Raw genomic sequence first — 23,085 nt, 5'->3', positions numbered from 1 at the left:
TAAGTATGCTGAAGTTGAATGGGATCGTTTCTGCCCTACCTCACCATTCTGGTCGAAGCCTGCCACAGCCCCTTGCTTCAGCAGCCTCAGAGTTTAGTAATCCAGCACTGGGCACTGTTACACAAGAGAGGGCGGGAGGGAGCGAGGGAGATATAGAGACGAAAGGCGGAGGGTGGTTGTGGCGGTGGTGGGGGGGTGCTTATAAAAGTGTTACTGGGTTAGATAGAGTGAGACAGAGACAGTGAGAGAAACGACATAGAAGTGGAGGGGGGGTGCTTTGTAAGAGTGTTAGGAGAGACAGAAAGAGATAGAGAGAGAGACAGAGAGAGAGAGAGAGAGAGAGAGAGAGAGAGAGAGAGAGTGCAGGAGGTAGAGCAAGGGGGCGGGGGCCTTTTAATCTGGGATTTGGACAACCGTGAGCAGGCCTGATACCAGCACCCGTCAGTGCTATCAGTCGTCCCCTGCATTCCCTCCTTTCCCACCTCAGACGAATGTGACAGGCGCTGGCAGACTGGTCCAGCCACCCTCTGCTCTGCTCCCTCAGCCTCACCCTCTCTCCCCTTCGTGCCCAAAGAGGTAACCGGCTGGCCGATGGCTCTGCTCCGAAGCCCACTATGTGATCCTAAAGCTAACAGAGCTTTCTCTGGCTGTAACACAGACCAGGCCAGGCCAGCCACAAGGTCCCTGCTATCTTGTCGGAGGCTAAATGCAACAGCTGTGTTGCCCGTGCCTGGAGATTACACCAAATCGTGCGTGGTGTAGTTACACCGGATCATAGTTAGACCTCGCCAAGCTAAACCCCCCAATCCAGCCAATTCAGCAGTATGCCATTAGGCTATTAATTTTGCAGGGCTGGGTTAGTCAGCTTTGCAGATGAGTTAGAAAATAAATGCAGAGAACAAAAGCTTGGCCGTATTAGGCTTTAGCATAATGTCTACTGACCTTACAAAGACCTCTGGATTTTGCAGCTATCTCAAATAACACGTCCAGTTTAATTTTATCATCTTTTATTTTACATTTGATTTTAGTTTTATGTGATCTGTATTACCTTTTTATTCCTGCCAAATAGTGGATATAGAGATCATTTATCATGTTTTTTTAACCATAGCTATTTAGTATTAGTAATTACACACACCTTAAGATTGAATAAAAAATCTTCTCTGTGAGACTGTAATGCTCATTGTAAAGACTAACTGAAATTGTGACCTGATAATGAAAGGTAGGCAATTACTGAAGTAACTACAATTCATCCTGAGGGGAACATGGATGTCTGCACCAAATTTTATAACAATCCATCTGATAGTTGTCAAGACATTCACTAAAAAACATGTCAACTTCATGGTAGCACGAGAGGAAGGAGGTCACCAAATTGATTGTGATTTATCCTCTGGGGACTATGAATGTCTACAGCCCATTTGATAGTTCTGCTGGTCGGGTGTAGACGCTTTGCTTAACTAAAGACTGATGACTTTCTCCCAGATTTTGTGTTTAGATGGGCGGATACAATTTCAGAGTTTAAAAAAACTCCCTACGTTGCAGAACCAATAGTAAATCTGCAGGGCGGTCCTTCGGTGGCTCGCTGAACTCTTGTGCTTGTAAACATAGTCCCACTAGAAACACGTGTAGCGGTACAAAATGGCTCAGCCGCGCTCGCAGAAAACGCCGTCAAAGTTAGTGGATGTTTGTTGCATTTGCGGTGACACATTCTCGCCAACTAAAAGAAACAAACATAATCTTTTACAAGGCCATGACTCATCCGTCCGGCCGGACTATAGAGGGAATCGCCTTGTTGTTTACAAATACTTCCGGGTAGAAAACCAGCAGAGCTTTTAGCTATATATATAGCCTATACATCACATTTTTCACATCACTGTATCACCGTTTAGACTAATCCCATGTTTGTAACATCTATAAACACAAAGATTGAACACACATTACTATTTCTGTGTGCACGTTTAGCTGGGCTAACCGTTAGCTGTTAGCCCTGTTAGCCGTTAGCGGTGTCTGTAATTGGTAATAACTCATTAAACGGTCCGTGAAAAAAATATTTTTTCCAGTGGATATCTTAGTTACAACATGATTGAGCTAGCAAAGCAGTTTTGTGTTGCTATGTGTGGTATTTATTCAGTTTTGGGAAATCACGATGTCTAGAAAGCATCAGTGGCTTTAGCTGACAGGGACAGCTAACACTAGCAGCAAAGCTAACATCAGGACGTCATCTGTTAAAAGCCTCCCGTTGTCGGATACGACATGAAACTACTCCAGTTAGCTCAATAATGTTGTAACTAAGACATCCGCTGGAAAAAATATATTTTTCACGGATGAGCACACGTTTGATAAAATGAAGTTAAATCTCTCGGCATCCATTTTCAAGCTCTCTGTGTGTTTGTTTCCTTGCGGACGAGAAAAGGGGGAGCGCACATTTCCGAGAAGGCGTGTCCTTTTCAAAAATGCAAGAGGCATTGCTTTGTTGCCGGCCGTTTTCGCCGGTGTGTTAAACACACTTTAGAAAGGGGTGTCCCCAGACTATCAGAAGGCGGAGATCTCTGATTGTCTGGTGGCGAGACTAGGTCGGGTGGACTGCCCAACAAAGCATGGCTAAAAATATCTAGCAGCTTTAAACTGTGTTTGTACCCAAGGCAAACTGCTACTGAGGCTTCACCAACATGTCAAACCATAATGTTTTCTCTCTAAGTTCACCCTAAAGAACTGTGGCCAGAAATGAAACCTCAAGGTCAGCTTCCTATATGCATGTCGGAATTGTACAGTCTCTTTACCATTGGCACGAGTAAGCAAATGTTCATCAGTAGACATAAATAGCACTGAATGACTTTTACATTTTGGTGAAATGCATCCTCTGTGAAGACCACACATCTTTTTGTTGCTCTAATTCCAGCACTGTCCTTTTAGTACAAGGCAGATCAAACAAAGGCATTTTATTTTCAATTATGAAACCCATTTTCCCAAAATGTCACTTATGCAATCCTGGCTGCAAGGCTCCTGATAGATTTCTTGGAAGCCTTTTTTGAGATTTGAAGTGAAACAATTTTTTTTTGTGATCTGGGTGTCCTCATTGTCAAAGCGCAGGACAAAATGTATTTGCTCTTTCTCTTTCAGTGTGTGTTGCTGTGGATAATGATTAACTTTTAGGCCATCCCTCACTATGAAATGCTTGTAGAAACAGACCTGGTTATTGGGAACCAGTGATAAAGACTATTGAGCTGCTCATTTACTTGCAAATGTTCAAGTGTCATATTAACCAACTGCAGTAAATATGCAGCATACAACCCGTGATGCTGATGTGTTTTGAATTACTTTATATTTGGGTACATAAAAACCCCCCCACACACATTCATTTTGTTCAGTGAAACTAAGTGTTGATTGTAAGCTGCCATGTGTTGACTGTCCTGTTTAAACCTCATATGGCTGTAGGGTGCCAAATTAAAAGATATTTGAAAATATACAATTAACCCTGAGGGTGTAGTTTGATATGATTTACATAACTGAACCTGCCTGGTGTGTCTGAAGGACCAGTTCAAATATTGCATTAATAGCAAAAGACCTCTCTTTGAGTGAACTGTTTTGTTTTGCCACCTTGTGTTGTACGAAACCTAACTAATAATGAATACTGAGAACTTTCAACGTGTCCACAGGCCAAACAATTACCAAAAAAAATTAAATTTTTGTAATACCAAAGTATTTATTTTCATACTCAGGGTTATGCTAATCACCTGCTATTTAAATACTGAATAATCTCTGCCTTACAGTAGCTCTGTGCAGATCCACAGCACCAAACTTGCATGGCAATAACCCTATTATTGGGTGATATGACTGAAAGTTTTGTGTAGCCTTTTAATTTTACTGAAAGGATTTCTCTGTGTAATACTGTACATTTGAGTCACTATCCATGTCCATATTCTCTCCCACCCTCCCTCCCTCCTCTCCTCAGATCATGACTGCAGGAGCAGGAGTGACTCAGGGCTTTCCAAGAATAGGATTCCCTTTGACAACCACCAGGCACCCCATTTCCCTGCATCTGGCCTTGGGCAGTAAGAGAGAGAGAGACAGAGACAAGACAAGAGAACGAGATTTCGAAAAGCCTGGTTTTATCTGACGAGACGTCGACAGGAAAGGAGACAACACACTGGGTGTACTGTGGGAGAGACGGAGGCAGCTGGGAGCTGCAGGTTAGGCCTCAGGCTGGTCGAGGGGAAACAGGCCCAGTGTGCATCCAGCCACCACTCTATCCTCTTACATAATGTCTCAAGTTCAATATAGCTCTGGTTGGCTATTTAAAGCGCACCCGTCTCGGCCTACTGACAAAAAGGTGATATACTTAGTAGCTACAGCGCAGCATGAAAGCCTCTGCTAAAGCTATATTGGTCGCAGACAAGCCCAGGGTGTGGATTTTGGTAATGTTGCAGATATTTTTAGCCCAGCTGATGATCTGGGGTATTTACATGAGGTGCAAAACTTGTCTGTGTAGCACCAAGCAGTCAGCTTAGTGGAATTGGCTTAATGACCAACTTAGGCTGCGCACGTGCATGCAGTTTGTTTTCACCTCTCGCTTACATGTAACTCAGCAGAGGCTGACTGACTGATAAGCAAAAATGCTTGTGGTGATATGACAAATGGTCAAAAGCTTTCAGGGTAGTTAGGCAGCTCTTTAACCATGCAAAAACAAGTCGCACAGGGTATCCATAGTTTGAGGCTTTTTGTATTTACATAGAGTAAACAATACCTGTCAAACACGGAGTAAAAGTGGCTCTGGGCATTAATGGTTAATAAATAACTACTATGTTTTTTCACAGACACATCCAACATTTTTTAACAGACAACATGGAAATCAAACTTTCTAGAAACTAGTTAATACACACCGGACTTCATGCCCGAAACAAACTGAGAACACAGTAATAGCTCAAAAACTTTTCATCGTATTGACTCTACAAGACAGCACTCTTTGCAATTTTGCCTGACTTCTGTGCAAAAATTTATCAGGGAGCAAAAGATTAAAATAATGGAATAATCCCCTTTTCAATTTGGATTAAATAATGTACTGTCAGAAACACAGTATGTTTAACATTTAACCAATGTCTCTCACTCAGATGTCATATTTGAATTTTTGAACAATGTCTAATGTTTTATATGCTCTCTTTTTTTCCACTCAAGAAGCATTTAAAACAAGCGTCTTCAACATAAGAGACAGCACATTACTGACATGGTTACCCGCAGTTAGGCGTTTGGGCCACTTCCCATTCATCACAGGAAAATGTTACTGATCACAATCTTATTATGGAAAGCAAATATATGATAATACTTTGCTAAGATTTTCCGCATCTCATTTTACTATGCAAAACTACCGGCTTCCTAGTTTGAATGTAGTTCATATTCAAGACCCACACACTGAAATCAACAAATGCAAAGACTGAAATTGCTCTTCTGCCTTCCAACTCATCAGAAAATAGAAGACTGTATAAATTAATTTCAGATTATTTTTGTATCCCGTAATCGACATTTGCTATTGTTTTCTGTATATGATAGACTGCAGGGTAGCTTAATTTATTGATGGTAAAAAATAATTATCGAATGAACACTCACACAGCAGTCATAAACTCAGTTTGAAAGTTTGCTGATCTTAGACATTGGGCCATTGAAAGTGATCACACACCCATGATGGAGAGAAATATCACACAACAGATATAGTTTCAGGCAGGTACTGCTTTCTGTGACAAACTTGTCTATTTACATAGATGTCAAACTGTCTACAAAGAGAAGTTAAATGGTAAATATTAGTGTGGGCAATCACGTTGTTCCTCTTTTCCAGCCCGCTCTTGTCACCAGCCAAAGATGGTGGGAGAATTGCACTTGCTACTGAGCTGACACGAGCGTGACTTCAGTATTCAAAGTCAGTTATCAGGGAAGATCCACAAACAACGGCAAGTGCGGCACTATTAACCTGATCAAAACTGAGATTGGATTCACAGAGCTAAATAAAAGAGTAGTGTAGTTCTGATATGTTAAACATTGACTATTTAACATACACTTTGAATGGCATGTCCGTTCTACCTTTTAAAGCACATTTCCCTAAACTACACAAGCATTAAGTAATATTTAAAGAGCATAAGAATGTGAGGCTAAAATAATTTAAATGTTTTGTCTCCTATACTCTATCTGCATTGTTCTGTGCCTGAATAAAATGCAAAACATGTATCTGAAAAAACCTAACAGTTGGTTCAGAGCACTCCTGGAAATGTTGGCAGCGCTATCTTATTCCTCCACATGGGCTGTTGTTTTCCTGTCGGCTTATCGACAAAACTGACTCACTGTTCTCAGCTGGTCAAATGAGTTTCAGTGACAGACGAGGTCTCCTCTTTAAACAAAGGGGGGCAGAGGTGGTTTCCAATAGTGGAAAGTTTGTAATACTACACAGAACCAACTGGCAACATAAAAATGGAACAGAAATGAAAACGATTATGCATCATTAGTGCTTTCTCTGGAACCACAGAGTTATACTGAACTCATCACAATGCTTAATCATTGTAATGTTGATGGTACAGTTAAATGAGGGACGGTACAAATGGTTCCTTTATGACTAAACCACCACAACTCTTCACTGCAAAGACAACAATGACAAAATACGTGGAAACTCCAGCCTTCCCCAAGAGAATGATGAACTAAAGTCCTTCCTGAAATGGGGAGTCTGAGTGATACTATCATCAACAGGAGAGCAGGTCTGTCTGATCAAGATGGCACGCACTGTAGCATTGTTCCCCTGTGGTATTTCAGCTCAGGAAGTAAAGAGCGAGCCACAGAGCAACAGTCATACGTGTCTCGGGCCGGCGACAAACCATGGAAACCAGCTAAGATGAAAACAACTCTTCACTTTTGTCTCAGTGTTTTCCTCTGTTTTTGATCTGAGCCTGCTGGTGGCTTTGGGCCCTGGGGCAACTGAACGCTTTGCCCTCCATCAACTCACAAGTGTTTATTGTAAATGTCAGAGAAAAGCATCACAAATGTCTGTGAGGGGAAATAAATTTCCTTGAAATACAATTCTAGTGATAAAGTGAGAAATGATGACACTAATAGTTCTTACTTAAGTTTTTTTGCCAATATTCCTGTTAGTGGTTACAACATTTAACTTACTGGCTTTGTTGAGATTTTTGATAAGGTGGCACTACTAGACACATTTACAGTGGTGACTACTGGCGACAGCTTTTTATCTAAATCCAAATGAATTAGTAATCTGAACCACAGTGCAAACAAAAGTGAATTTTAAGTTTAAGGTAAATACCTTAAATGTCTATTGTGTTAGTCAACTGGATGCTTGTCCAACATGCAGGTCTGGCTTGCATATTTACATATGTAAGCCATTCATATATAAATGTATGAATATGTATACATGTGCAAACACACAGTTTGGTATGCTTTTCATGTGTGTGTTAAGGTACAAACTGAATGGACTCACCAACAGAGGTAAGAACAAATCATTGCGTCATATCCCATGTCACAAGTAGAGTAAGTCTCAAGTCTTTGCACTTAAGTTCCAAGTCAAGACTGGCAAGTCCCAGGTCCAAAACTTTGAATTTTGAGTCCTATACAAGCCATAATGTATGCTACACTAAATGTAATGCCATTTTAACAACAGAGTCATAATACTAATTCAATAAAATCTACAAAAATCATTCATGCTTTTCATTCATACTTTTTTGTTTAAACAAGTTTGTCAGAAGTTGTTTTGACTGTAATATTTCAACCCACATGCTTTGCAATGCAATCGTTGTAATTCTTGTTTTTTGTAGTTTCTGTATGCAGATGAAATTATTTTTGTATCATTTTTCCAACTAGCGCCAGGGATGGGTGAAATGTAGAAAATCAAATATCACCACATTTTTTAACAAATACCCTGACAACGATATTGCCAAAATATTGTAGGGCTGACTGAGGGTGCTTTCACAAAATTTCCATACAATGAGATACTTGGGTAAATAATCATCTGTAATGTAGATATAATGGCTAAGTGGATAAGGACAAACAGTAGAACAGTTAGAACAATCTGGTAAATTCAGAAAATTACATCACTTTACTGCAACACTGTCTATTAAACCGGGAAAAGACGAAACTTACAATAGTACGATATCCAAAATCTACAATGACATCTAGTCTCATATTATGATATTGATATAATATCGATATACTGCCAAACCCAAACTGGCACTCAGTAATGTAATGTTATTTCTTCATGGTTCTCTCCTGCAACTTGCTGTCAGAATGATTCAAGTGGATCTGGGATTAAGTGTCAAATTGCTGGAAACAGCGTTAATGTTAACGGGTAATGAATTGATTCTTGGCACAATTTCTAAATAACATATGTTTTAATCTTTGGGCTTGATGGAAGTATCAAGTATTTTCAAGTCAAGAGCCTCAAGTCCAAGTTGAGTCACAAGTCGATGGTGTTGAAGTCCAAGTCTAGTTTCAAGTCTTTTTTGATAATGATAAGTTGAGTCTAGAGTCCTCAAATTGGGTACCAGTGTCTGACTTGAGTCCAAGCCATGTGACGTGAGTCGACATCTCTGCCAGCATCGTTGCAGTGGTGTGATGAATAATCAGCCACTGCAGCAAGTTAACAAGGATTTGGATTTTCCCCAATAGCTTTCGCAAAGCTGAGCCACACAGAGAGCTAAAACACATAGTATATAGGGAGATTCTTGTTAGGTGAACCAGGAAGCAGCTGAGCAATGCAGCGGCCCGTGCTTATGGAAATGTGTGTTGTAAAGAAAAAGGTTATAATCTGAATTTTTCTTAATGCACCAGCCAGCCTGGCAGCTTAACTGTTTCCAAACTCCCTTTGATGCACCGAGGACTAAGCCATATCCAGCTAGATTCTACTGTGATAACACAGTTTGGTGGAATTCAGTGCTCTTTGTTCAGTTTGTTGACTAGCCTTTTTAACCTCAACATCATTATTTTACCTTCGTAACTTTACCAACCAAAGGCATACAGGACCCAACAGTTGCGTGTCAAATACCATGCGACACAACACATCTGCTATCTCTTCTACCCATATAGTGGGAGAGTACTTGTATCAACTATAAACTCCCTGATTGCCAACATTGCATTTTTCTTGAGTCCACAACACCCATAATGGTCAACAGACGAGCCAATTGCTGAAGTCAACATTACAGAGGTCACCTTGCATAGAAATCTGTACTAGGACGAACACTTGTTGCATTTGTGTGGACCATTAGTTATAATGAATGCTAAAAAGAAATGCAAAAGTCTAACGAATGCATTTCGCTGCAGCATATACCCCATCAAATAACCCTTACATATTTTGATTAGTATAATTTTTACTTACACATACGGCAAGTAGCTAATATCAGCCTACTAACCATGTATTGGAAAGTACCTGGACAGGACCATCTAAGAGGAAGTCTGACGTTATATGCAGATATGCAATATGCAGAACCTAAATTACTGCTACATACAGACATGTATCTACTCATGTTTACGGTGTTCAGCACAGCTCTTAATTCCTCACATACTAAGCAGATCAATGTTTCAAGGAGATCTACAAATCATTACCAGTCCACAGATGTGCATGTGGTTAATAATATGTAGGAGGAGGACCGAGTTATTGGTAGGAGGAATATACATAATAATTACCAAAGCTGTCAAGGTAAAGCAGGCCACTGTCCTTGATTTGAAGATCTTAATTATATAGTTTATTATTATTCCTGAAGGGAATTAGAGTATTTTGCATTAGTATTAACTAGTAATTATAAATTGGTTTTAAATGGTTTATAGTGAGTTGCAGTTGTTTTTAAGTTCCAGTAACTGATTACATGCGGACTTGATTGTTTTTGTGGCTCTTGACAATACATTAGTGGAGACCTGAAACCAATGTTGCTGTAATACACTTGAGGTTTTTCTTGGGTTTTACTTAAATTCACTTTCAAATTTGTTACAAGATTACTGAAATACTCTGTGAACAGGACTTGGATTCACAGGAAGCTGTAAGCCAATTTCCTGCACTGAGCCCACAGAGAAACAAAGAGAGAGGACAGAAGACAGTAACAGCCCATAACACTAAATTCTAAAAGTGAGGATGAAAACTTGTGCGCTGTGTTTAAGTGTAAAGTGTGTAAAAGTGTCAGGGGGAGTTCATATTAACTTTAGGGTCTGACATGATGCAGCCACAGCTCAGAAATAAATCACACCACTCATAAACACATGCGCACGACATGCCAATAGATGTAAAACATGAAAACAGAGCAACCTGACGCAGTTTTATTTACACTGTTTGTGGCCGCTCGCGCAAATAAAGCAAATTTAACGGTATTTTTACATCAAAGCTTTCGACGTCGCCACTTTTTGTAACCACAAGAAAAGGAGGTTAAATAACTCAGTGCTCGTGAATAACAATGTAAACATATAATGGAGTTTCTTTTGTTGAGATTTAAAATACGAGGCGTGAAGTGCGTCTGTTACAGGGGTCTGTGGCTGGGAAAAGTTGAGGCGCCCCTGCTCTTTTGCTGGCAGCCTCAGTTCAGTCTCGCCCGTGCACTCTCTGGCCGCTCGCGCTGTGTTAAAGAGGCTCTTAAATATTACGGCGCCGTTGATGACAGTTTAAAAAACAAACTCGACTTTACCTGCGAGATGTCATAGCAGTCTCTGAAAGCTGTCAAGTGTCCACAAACGTTCCCCTTTCGCCTCTGCTGAGTCGCTGTGAAGAGTGAGAGATCTGTTGAACCTGCTGTGGTGAGCAACACATAACTACTGACACGGCTTCCGGTTACTGCCTTCAAAACAAAGGCCTTTTTGTGGACTGATTTTAAAGAGCTGGATTTTTGTTAGAATTTAATAACAACCTATTTGAAATATTCCTGTTCTTTAAAACCTTTAAGTTTTGAAGAAGACCTCTTTTTCTTCAAGTGTAACATGGGCTCCATTTTTACGGTGGTGTGCATGTTGTGAAGACATAAGCTTCATAATGCTCAAAATTCTGACTGCTTGCTTTTTAGTTAGTTGTACTTTTACTTTCAATACTTAGGTGCATTTAATATCATAAACTTACTTTTGATGTTTAAGTTAAGTAAATATCAGATACTTTAATTATTTTGCTCATTTAATATCATAAAAGTTGAGGGAAATCTGTACTTTTACTCAAATGTGGCTTTCAGGTACTTCATCCACCTCTGGAAGTCTTTGTTCTAAAGTATTTCATTTTTTAAACATATATTTTAGAGTTATAAGTCATTAGGAAATACAAATTTTCATACAATGTTACAAAACTAGGGTAATTTGTTAACCCCAAACTAATATTTTCCACTTCTTTCTTTGTCCTATGTGATGGTTTTATACTTTTATTTTGCAAAACAAGCTTCTATTCCTGTCCTGGTCTGACTAACCAGAGCTAGCTTGATGCATCTAAAGAACATTGTTAAAGTTCCCTGGTAGACTCAGGTTAATATCAGAGGCTTTATAACCATGTACCAGAGCAGGTATAGCACCAAATTCTGGGCTCAGTCTCTGTGGGCCCGCACCCCTCCTCTTTTGATTCATGCACCTCTTATGTGCCTTTTGATTCTTGTTTTATTACGTCAGTTTGCTATCTTTCACTATCTTGATCTTATTTAGGAACCGTGATTTCTCTTTCTTGGGGAAAGAAAAAGCTCAGTTTTTCAATGGATTTATTCAACCAATTTTCATTTAGTTACGACACTAATTACTTAGGGGGAAAAAATGCAAACAAAACCAGACTTTTCATTTCAGGCTTTTTGAGGGCCACCCATTCACTGGGGCCCTGGGTAATCAGTCACACTGTTCCCCCAACTACAACGCCACTGCAATTTACTAGAGGGGCCCTTGAAAAATATGCATAAATAGATTGTTCCTCACTTCTAACTGACTGGGCCATAATCCAAGCTGAAAACAGAGGCACACCCAAACTGCACACTTGTGACTGTTTAACTGTTAATTAATTAGCAAGCTAAAACAGACATGTTGTTTAGCTGCTGTCCATACTGTATCATGGGCGAATGCCACTTGCCTGTACTAAGAATTAACTGTGATTAGTTGCAAAAATAAAAGACCTATTGATACATTTTTGTGTTTCATTGATAATGGTGTTAGCCCAGTTATGAAGCAGCAGGTCAGTAAAGCTGTAGGTCAGCAACCTATACAATAACATAAAGAAACTGGCATTATGACTCAAATGTGTGTCTTCCCATTGATTTATTTTATTTTCATCAGCGATGCAGTAGTAATTAATTGACAGAGTTTTGCTATGCTGCTGTAAAGCTCTGCTATTGTCTTGTGAGAGATAAGGCGAGTCTATATATCTTCTCTTCTGTTATACCCTCACGATGGGATGGCCCTCCAGCTCTGGAGTTGATGGTGTTGGAGAGGAGTAAGAGAGGCAGAGCAGCATTGACGTCACCAGCCTGTGGTTATCAGTGGAGGTTAATCTACTGGGGGATGGATGGGCTTATGCAATTGTCTGTGAGCTCACAGGCTTCACATCTATGGATTTGCTTTTCCACTGTTTGACCCATTGTGCTGCTGCAGCCTACAGACAAACACTGAGATGATGGAGAGGGAATTTCTTCTCTCTGTGGCATTTCTATTGCCAGAGTAGATGTCTTTTTTTCACTCTGCCAAATGCAACGTGCTTCAGGCAGGATACATGGGTTTGAACAGAGAGTTTATTGTTTGGGTCTGGTAAGCAGTTAAAATGATCCTGTTGCACAATGGGAGGGCATTACTCTGTGATCAATACATAGTGGAAATTGATGAGGAGGGTAAATACTGGAAAAATACTGAGTGTACATTTAGCTATACTAAATGTGATAGATACAAGAGTGAGGGATTTGAAAAATTAAGTCGTGAGCATTTGTTAGGTGGTTGAGACACTCTTTGTACACCTTGTGTTGGTTTTGAGAATGATAGGAAACTATTTTTGTGCTGCATCTACAGACACACACTGTAGGAGATAACCGAGGGAAATTAGCTCACTTAGACTTCTGAATGCGTCTGAGATAAAGGTCAATCAAGCTATGTTTCAGTGTTGGGAGTGGTATGACAAATCGTCATGACCTTAAACATTGTAATTGTGGCCATTAAAAATGTTCCGTTGACTATAATGGAAAAATAATCTGTGTGTGATAACTTTAATGTCAGAACTGGTGCTTTATGGTGTAAGTTTTCAAAGGCTCTATAGAACTGTATAGGACAGTGTTGCCCTGGCAACAAGAATATAAATTGATGTGTGGTAATGTAGGTGATGGGATTTGGTCACCACTTATTTGATGATATGACAAAGTATGGAGCAAAGTGAAATCATTTTGAGGTATGCTTTATGGGACAATGCCAATGTGTTATCAAGTTTTATCTGGTGAAGTCATCAGGCTTTAATGCATTTTTCATATGTATACATATGAAAAGTAATGCACCAAAATTCATATATCCCCAGTGTAATCATGAGCCAGTAGTTCATATATAACCCATGTAATTGGGAAAGCTGTGATCACATGACCATTGTGCTGACAGGATTAAAGAAGGGAGCTGTGTAAACGGCGAAAATCCACGACAAGGTAGGTTGGGGTGATGGATGGGTCAAAAAACAGGACTTTCCCCAAGGAGACTGGTGTTCATGTCATGTGTGAAACCAAGTGAGCAACTTACATATCTTTACTTGCCTAAACCTAACCTACGTAGCTTTATAATAAGTATGTAACTTTACATTAAGTATGTACCATGATGACACCCAATATTTCTTCTCCTAAACCTAACCTACATAACTTTAAGTTCCTAAACCTAGCCAACGGAACTTTATGTTAAGTATGTAATTTTACGTTGGGTATGTAGCTTTACATTAAGTTTGTAACCTGACGATGGCCAACCGTGTTTCTTTTCCTAAACCTAACCTGTATAACTTTACTTGCCTTAGCCTAACCTACATAATTTTACGTTAAGTATTTAACTTTATGTTAAGTACATAACGTGGTAAAGCCCAACCATGTTACTTTTCCTAAACCTAACCTATGTAACTTTATGTTCCTAATCTTAAGATACATAACTTGACTTGCCAAGAACTAACCTATGTAACTTTACGTTAAATACGTTACTATATGCTGTATGTAACATGAGGACTCTCAGCCTATATAACTTTACTTGCCTTAACCTAACCTACGTAACTTAACGTTAAGCATGTAACATGGTGAAGCCCCACCATGTTTCTTTTCCTAAACCTAGCCTGCATAACTATATGTGCCTAAACTAACCCACATAACTTTACGTTAAGTATGTATCATGTTGATCTTTGACTAAACCTGACCTATGTTACTTTACTTGCCTGAACCTAATCTACATAAATTTACAATAAGTATGTAACTTTATGTTAAGTATATAACTTGGTGATGCCCGGACATGTTTCTTTTCCTAAATCTAACCCACAGACCTTTACATTCCTAATCCTAAAATACATAACTTGACTTGCCAAAACCTAACCTATGTAACTTTATGTTGAATACCTAACTTAATGTTAAGAACATAATGTGACGACGCCCAACCATGTTTCTTTTCCTAAACCTATGTAACTTTACCTGCCTAAACCTAACCTATGCAATTATACATCAAGTACAGTAAGTTAATAACTTGAGGACGCCATTCATGGGGTGCTGAATTGTTTGATATCATACAAACCATTGTATGTGCACTTTTGTAAGATATCATATGAACCATTGTATATAGGATAGGATATGTTAAACTCATTTCTATATCATGTGCAGTTTACTTTGCAAATGCAAGCTATACAGTTGTAGACTACATTCCATCACAACAAAAATGAAACCCTGACAAAAATGACTGCAGGATTACACAACTCAAACAAGTTCCTAAAGTGTCCTGATTGATTTTCACACCATACCGACATGAAGAGTATAAAAAAATCCATTAGATTTCTAAAACGAAATAGTGGCGTTTGGTCAGTTATTGACTGATGTAAAGAATACACGATTTGTAAAAATTATAGCAGTGGTAAAGTTGGGGATGGAAAGGTGTGACAAGGTTCCTGGGCTGAAACATTCACATTCAAATGTGTTTTTTATTTTTGTAAAGCACTTTGTAACTTTGATTTGAATAGCACCATATACATAGTTTATTATTATTTTTCTCACCATGCAGACTGCTGTCCTGTTGAGTCTAGGAGGGACAAAAAGACTCAAGAGCACAAAGGCTAGTTTCCCACCCATGAGAATGGAAACCAGGATGTCCCATCTACCCTGAGGTGGCTCTTTCTATAGGCTTGTGGCCTTTGACCCCTTTTGCCTTGAGACTTGCAAATCTGCCCGTCCACAGACTGAAAAAAATCTGGAAAGGGAAACAAAGAGGACTTATAGTGAGGGTGATGCAGCTGGACAGCTGGAGCCTTGTCAGAGAGAAAGAACTTTTATTACCATGTGAACATAAAACGCTGTGAGAGAGGAACTTTATTTCAGAAAAGGGGGTGAAATGTAAGGGCGAGGTCTTTTATTCAGGGGGAGTAACTGTCCAAATTTTTTTTAGAAAGCATTCTTAGAAGATCATTCAGCGATTTTCTAAGAACAGTTTCTTCCATCATGGATGATGTCGTGTACTCTAGGGCCTGCGTCTGGCTCAGGTTGGAAGGTCTGATGAAATTTCATCCAGAGAGGGCCTGAGTTTGTTGCATAATTCATAACTCCACTTTGACCTTTGAACAAACTGCATTCCCCCACATGTGTTAAAACAGCACATCTTAAAATGTCCTGGCTACCTCTGAGGTCTCGCTTCTGCAACTTCTCTCAAAGCCAGTCAGTTGCTCCACATGAATCAAAATTAGTTTTCTGTGTCTCCCTGGTTCTGTGAATCCCGTGTCCTCTGAAAGACATATTTCACCTCGAACTGTCTCAACCCTCCAGCTCTCCTGAGTGTCACCCAAGCAGTGATCCTCTATTTCATTATATGGTTCTATATATATGGATGTCGTATTTTGTTTTGATTTTAATTCCTGGAAAACCCTTTAATCAAACTACTTACGCACATTAACTTGAAAACGATCTTCCCCCAGAAGGATCCTGCACTGAGCGAAACTATTTCATCTACACCATTTCATAGAGTTTTAATTAACACAACACAAGATGCAGTGTCCTTCTCTATCATTAGCAAGGAATAAATTAAACTCATTAAATCTCAGCCTTAATGAAAACGCTCAAGACAGATTTGGGATGTACTGAAAGATGTATGAAGCTGTGCAGCAATTTTTTTTCTCTTGAATTCCAGGCTTTCAATTAGCAGTAGGGCACTAGAGATTGCTGTAGGTGATTTGAATTATGAGAAGTAAATATCAGTGGTGCCAGAAATGCTGTTCATTGATGTGTGTATGAGCGTGCCAACTTAAATTGCTTTTGATTCGGAAAAACACTGTTTGTTTTGGACGTTTCAATTAAGATGCGAGCAGAAACCTCTCATTAAGACAGACCACAGATTGAAGTCTTAACTTGTGATTGCTTCTATACATGCAGGTGCCCGGAAACTAACAGTGAATACAAGACTGACACTGTGAATTCATAAGATACTTGAGCTTCTCCACCAAATTGTACTTAAATTATCGCAATTTCAACTGATATGAACCTGGAAATATATAGAAAATACCCCTGGGTGGGCTCGCTTCCCTTCCATTAGCTCTTTCATTATGTAGAGAAGTTGTACAAGAGTGTACCTTCACTGATTTGGACAAGAATCAAAAGACTTCTTCCTTGTTAATACTGAACTACCCCAGGGTAAAGGAAAAGGATATGAGTACGGTAAGTTTAAGTTCTGGCCTGTAATTTAGAAAATCTAATCCCCTTGTTCCTCTTGCTGGCTTTTGCAAGAGCTATTAATCACATCTCATGGTCTTCACTATCCTTGTTGTGATACCAGGAGGCAGAGGTGGGACCAAGTCATTGTTTTGAAAGTCGCAATTAAGTTTCAAGTCTTTGCACTTAAGTCCTGAGTCAAGTCCCAAGTCAAGACTGACAAGTCCTAAGTAACTCCCAAGTCTAAAACTTTGAGTTTTGAGTCTTAAATATATCATAATACGCTCTTCACCAAATGCAATGTCATTTTAACAACAAATAAAAACATTTTACATTTACAAACATCAAGAATGCCTTTGAAAATTTGTTAAAACAACTGCAACTGACCTTAAACACAAAAAAGTGGTGCTAGCATTGCACTTTTATAGTATATAGTGCTATTAAATGGGACCACAACATAATAAAGTTCTCATTTCTGCGCTGTCTCTCTTGTATTAAACCCATCTCATATTGTAAAAATGTCTGTACCTTCTCTTCCTGAATTATCTTGGGGGAAAGGTTTCAAGTTTCCAAGTCAAAAGGCTCAAGTCCAAGTAAAGTCACCAATCATTAGTGTTTAAGTTCAAGTCGAGTTGCAAGCCTTTTTTGATTTTATCAGGTTAAGTCCAAAGTCATCAAAATTTGTGACTCAAGTCTGACTTGACTCTAAGTCATATGACTTGAGTACAGCTGGTCATATGTGGAGCAGGGGTTGTTAAACCTTATCTCTAGTCACCATTGGTCTATGGCGTCTAATACGATGATAACTGAACCATCTCCATCTCCTGATGAAGACCATCAGAAGTGGTTGAAAGCTCACAAAAAACATTAAGCTGGGTTGAAATAATTTTTGTGATACAACTTTTCCTTTTCAGTAATTCAATTCATATATGCATTGTTTTGTATTTGTAAAACAACGCCCCCTTATGTAAAAAAATATTTTTAAAAGTTCATACAACCCCCCACCCTCCTCATGATTTCATACAACACCAGATTAAAAATATGTCAGAAAATGTCCCCGAGACCCAACTTTTCCTCTTACTGTAAACAAATTCCATGACATCCAACAATAAATTGACCCAAGGGTTCTAACAAGTATCGTCTGTGCATTCAAAGCCTGATTTAGCTTACACCTCTGTGTCAAAGCTCTACTGTTGAAGACCGGTCTTCATTCCACATCTCACATTCTTTCTTAGCATGATGAAATCTCTGGAAAAAGCTAGTAAGTGGACCTTGAGTTAAGATTTTTTTTTAACATCTGTTTCCAACATCAGTGATAAAATTTCGTGTTCAGTGTGGGCATTGTAGTTTATTTTGAGTCACATCCACATTCACCATTCTGGTGCAATAATCGCTCGAGCACCAAACGTGTATTAATCCACAGCTGAAAATAGTCCCCGAAAAATGCACTGTTTACTTTTGTTTGAGTAATATTTGCTAAAAACTACAGTGCTCACCTGTTTTAGGGAATGGCAGAGCCTTTTTAAAAAATTTAAGTATATATTTGTTTTTTGAAAAAAAAAAAAAAAAAATCATCTTCAATAGGACTGACTGGGCTAGGGGCTGAAAGTCACACATAGGGTAGGAGAGGTAGAAAGCACTGAGAGACAGACTAACACATTGTTGACTTTTATCTTTTACCAGAATTTGTTGACAATGTGGAAAATATAGATCACTACCAGCCTTATCATTTAACAACCCCAACGCCAGAATAAATGTTAGCATTTTTTTGTTGCAGTTTCTGCAAACCACAGACACGTTACATTTGTACATAACAATGTAATGGATACTTTGAAACTTTACATTTCTTTATGTTTCAATAACGCTGTGGTTAATCTGGGGTTAGGTTTAAGCACAAAAAAACAGAGTTAGAATTAGAGTTGGAAATGTACACTGGAAATGCAGCAGTGTTTTTTTTTTTACAAACACTTTTCGTGGAACTATCCTTGGTGGAAACAGTGACAGGTTTTGTTGTGGTCTGCAGCTTGGCAGGCATCCAGGTGTCATACCATCCACCACCTCCTCCACCTCCCAATGACAGCTCATATACTACATCACTCTAGAAACACTGGTATGACACGTATGAAAAGTACAAATGCATCCATGGTTTGCATAAATGTACAATGCCAACATTTTCTTCTGGTGACTGGGCTGCATTTTAAGAGTCGTTGAAATGCAAATCAACTCCAGATGGTGGCACAATCAAGACGGCGGACAAGAATGGGCTCCATTTGGTTGACATTTTATTTCATGGTGGTAGGAACACAAGACAAAGGTCATAAAGTTAGTAATGTTCAGGTCATGCCACTCTTTCTCGGTGCACTGCCCTTTGAGGAGGTTTGCGCAGTTGGACAGTAGTTTACAGAGGCCAGACATGGAGGGTAATCCACATGTAGACATAAATAAGGAACAGAAAATAGATTCCAAAAACAGTAAATAGAAGATTTTTTGTAAAAAGCCAGAGGGGACATTTGCAGAGGCCCCCTGGGATTTTTTTGTGTATGAGCATTATTACTAATATAATTATCATTATTATGTATTACTCCTTTACATTATGGGGATGAGGCTAATACACTGGCTAAAATAAGGAAACAGTTATATGGATGACGTCTTTGTCACCTGCTCAGAGTCGAGGTGACCGGTTTTTAAGGCAAATAGTTTCCACCCAAACCACAGACTGCGGTTGTCTTTATTGTTCTTGAGTCCATCCAAATACACAGGAATCTCTCCTTTATTGAGCGTTACCACCTGAATGGATCAAATTCAAACAACAGTGTGGTAAAATAAGACCAGTCTAAGGTTAATAGTGTGAGTGCTGGAATTTAAACGTGTCTTAGAACACCAGGAAAAGGGTTTCCTGGTCTGGTGTGGACACTCAGAGCTTGATTACACACAACACAGTAATAGCTTTAGGGCTATCCCTCCCCCATGTACATAAGTATATCATCTTGTGGGCGAACAGACAAGTCAGACATGGTTCCAGTGTATATTACTAAAAACATAAACCTCCACAGATAACACATTTGCTAAATTTACACTTAAAAATTGCAGGGCTGTACAAAAACAGGTTGTTTGATGATTTAAGAAGAAAACATAATTAAGAACTTAAGAAAGAAAGAAAGAAATAGCACAAGACCATTTGATACTCAACCACGAACAGGCATGATTTTGTCTTAGAATATTGCCAAAGTTCTCATATCAAAACAAGTGTCCTTAAGTCAGTCATCGCAGCTTATTGTGGTTCAGCAAAGACGACTCCACGTTGCATCAGTTCACTGAATGTTACAGAATTCGCACTAGTAATACAAACCCATGCGTTACTATGTTAATTTGCAAGTACTGTAGGATTATGCATCTTTCTCCCATTTTTGCGGCTGTTATGGCTTCAGAAGGTCACAACAACATCACAGTCTCTCTCTTTCTCAACAGCCGAAAAAAAGACTCCTCCAGGAATGGTCCTAGGTCAAATACCAAAAGAAATAAAGTCTTGGGCAGAGTTTTTTTGAAGCTTTTTTGTTTGTGTTGACGACTGACTGTTGTTTGACAGGACAGGACTCCCCATGATAAGATCTCTCCTTGCCTCCTTTCTGTCTGTCCTTTTTCTTCAGTCTTTGCTTTCAGCACCTCCCTAAGGTCAGATATGGTAACAACTCTTCCCCTGATGCACCATTCAAGGTCCTGCAAAACTAACTGCTCCCAAGGAAAATAAAAAAAGACCAAAAAAGATACAGGGAACGAACAAATATAAAACATTATTCCAAGCTCTGTAGTTTCTGAAATCACATCAGTGGAATTAAGAGAAAAAAACCTTTTTATAGTCATTGCAAAAAAACAAACAAACCCCGAAACAGTGACATTTTCCAAATTAGATAGATTTTTTTTTTGGAACGAAACAAAAATAAAAACAAACAAAAACCAGATTCAAACCAACACTGCAGAAGTGCATGCATTTATAGTGGTCATCATTAGTTCATCTGCGGATTGTAAAACAGAACGCACAATAGTACATGAGAAGCACAATTCTCCAAAGAGAACCCATCTTACATATTCACAGTCTCAGGTATTATTTATATACTCTATATTTATAACGTTTATTCATGTCTTGACTTATGACTAATGATATGCGAGTCATTGTGGAACGCAGCGCTCTCTCCGTCATGTCGGCTTGCAGTGTTAGTGAGTCATATTTCAAAACTAAAGGCTCTGATGGGATTCAGATTGAGCGGAGAGTTTTTTCTTTTCTTTCTTTTTTTTCGGCGCTGTGAGATGGGGGTTGATGGAGTGGTTTTGACTGTGTACTTTCTCACTGTAGCAGCTTGACTGATATCTGAAAAGTCCCATTAGGAAAATACAGTGGGCTACCGGGGCTGATTACAGAGTTTCTTGACTGGAGACGCCAGCTGGCTGCAGCATCAATGAGCTGCGCACGCCGGCCACAGCGTACACTGCATCCAGCTCTCACGGGGGGAATGTACGTCTGTGTAATCATGGATGTATAGGCCATGCTTGGGGAATGTGGACGATAGATATGGCACCAAGACAAGGCAGTAACCAGAGATCATCGGCGAGGTCCACCAGTGTTCAAGTAATGAGCGTGGAAAAAGAGCAGGCTTTTTTTTTCTTTTTAAAGTTGGCGTTTGTTTTAAAACAACAAAACTGACAAGAATAAAATATCTCTTTTTTTCACAGAGATGCCTGCTTTTTTGAAAAAGATGAAGGGCCAGGGCAGTAAAGAAAAAGAAAATGTGTTCTGTTTATGGAGGTGCAGATTAAAAAAAACAGAACAAAATATATAAAACAAAAATTAAAACAACATATTCATTTTCTTTCCATATAAAAAGCGATGAAAAGTATACAAAAATAGAAAATAATTACAGCAGGAGACATGGGCGCTATGGAGGGAGCGAGTGGGAGGTTTGCTTTTTTCCTTTTTCTCAATATTTTGTCTCTGCTGGGTTATTTGGCGGCGGGACAGTGTAATATTTTGGGGCTGTTTAAGGCGTCTTCCACCAGGTGAAGCTCCACACCGTCCACCACCACGTCCTTGATGCAACCAACAAAGCCGGTGCTGTAGGCCTTAGGCAACCGACGGGCCACCGCCAGCTCCTCCAGACCACCTGAGGGGAGACGGGCAGATGTTAGTACAATGTTGAATTAACTAAAAACACTCATACAGTCATATTAATTAAATAACTGAGACATATATATAGTTCTACTGAACTACACCTGTAACTGTATCACCGTGCAGAAGGAAGAGTGCATCTACTCATAGATGAGAGGCTCATGGCTCATGACAGTGCCAGATGTAAACATTAATAGCGTCCTCCTCAGCTGAGCTTTAACGTTAGCTAGCTCAGTGGTGCTAGGTGAACTAGCAGTAGATGCACGCTTCGTTCTGCGCGGTGATATGATTGGTGGGTGTGGTATGGTAGAAAGAAAATAGTTCCTACATGAAACTGCTCACAACAAGCTCTGTGGATTATCTTGAGTTACTGGGTCATGATTTTTGGAAACAGACATTGCTGTTGAGTATTTAAAATGTATGTTTTTGACACTTTGAGCACCACAAGCCTAATGCCCTCTAGTTCCATTATATCCGAGAGAAAGCAGACATCTCACAGCCTATATCTCCAACACTCAGCAACTCACACCAAAACAATCTAGATTGATAAACAGAACTACAGGTAAGAGGAAAAATACGTATTTTTGATTTGGGGGTGAACTGTCCCTTTAAAGGGTTACTGCAGTTATAAAGCATTGGTCAAGCACCCAAAATGCTAGTTCCAACATTTCCTTTAGTACAGCAGACCAAACTCCAACCTCACATTTTGAAATGCAGACTTTCTGTTATTTCATATATCAATACCCAAACCAAGATAGCTCCTGATGACATCAGGAAGGGTGGAGACATTACACAGTTGTTTTAAGTAGTACTCCCCATGATTTTAAACTCACCTTTCCTTGTAAAATACATGGACTGGCCCTTTAAAGATCAAATACCAGGATAAAGGTTTGGATTTCACAACACATTAGATGTTGTAAATGCCATCAAAGGGCTGCGGAAATATTTTGGTAGAAAAATGTATTTCTGGTACTAAAGCAGTTACTTGCCTTTGTCAGACTTTGTATTTCTTTTTTTTTGCTCCATGACACCGGCTGATGTACATGACAGGTTGACACTTTATTTGTCAAACCACCATGATCAAAGGGAGAAAGGCAGAAAGCCTGC

The 23,085-nt window shown here is 39.3% G+C and overlaps 2 protein-coding genes across 5 annotated transcripts in view; both read right to left on the bottom strand.

Moving 5' to 3' along the window:
* Positions 1–10,767, bottom strand: part of ptpn11b (protein tyrosine phosphatase non-receptor type 11b) — a 49,240-nt gene extending 38,473 nt beyond the window's left edge. For 2 of the 3 annotated variants that reach the window (XM_050064775.1, XM_050064776.1), the window contains exon 1: positions 10,650–10,767. In XM_050064775.1, coding sequence (XP_049920732.1) covers positions 10,650–10,663 — 14 coding nt within the window. In that variant the 5' untranslated portion in view covers positions 10,664–10,767. Of the gene's footprint in view, positions 1–39; positions 251–10,649 lie in introns of those variants that run through there. The other variant, XM_050064777.1, reaches the window with a different exon arrangement.
* Positions 10,768–19,081: 8,314 nt separating this feature from the next.
* agrn (agrin) overlaps positions 19,082–23,085 on the bottom strand; it is a 304,408-nt gene continuing 300,404 nt past the window's right edge. For both annotated transcript variants that reach the window (XM_050066361.1, XM_050066362.1), the window contains one exon: positions 19,082–21,973. In XM_050066361.1, the coding sequence (XP_049922318.1) occupies positions 21,813–21,973 (161 nt within the window). In that variant the 3' untranslated portion in view covers positions 19,082–21,812. The remainder of the gene's footprint in view (positions 21,974–23,085) is intronic.

This window comes from Epinephelus moara, chromosome 16 (assembly GCF_006386435.1).
Source record: "Epinephelus moara isolate mb chromosome 16, YSFRI_EMoa_1.0, whole genome shotgun sequence".
NCBI lineage: Eukaryota > Metazoa > Chordata > Actinopteri > Perciformes > Serranidae > Epinephelus > Epinephelus moara.
Note: the sequence above shows the minus strand (reverse complement) of the source record. Positions and strands in the feature narration are given on the sequence as shown.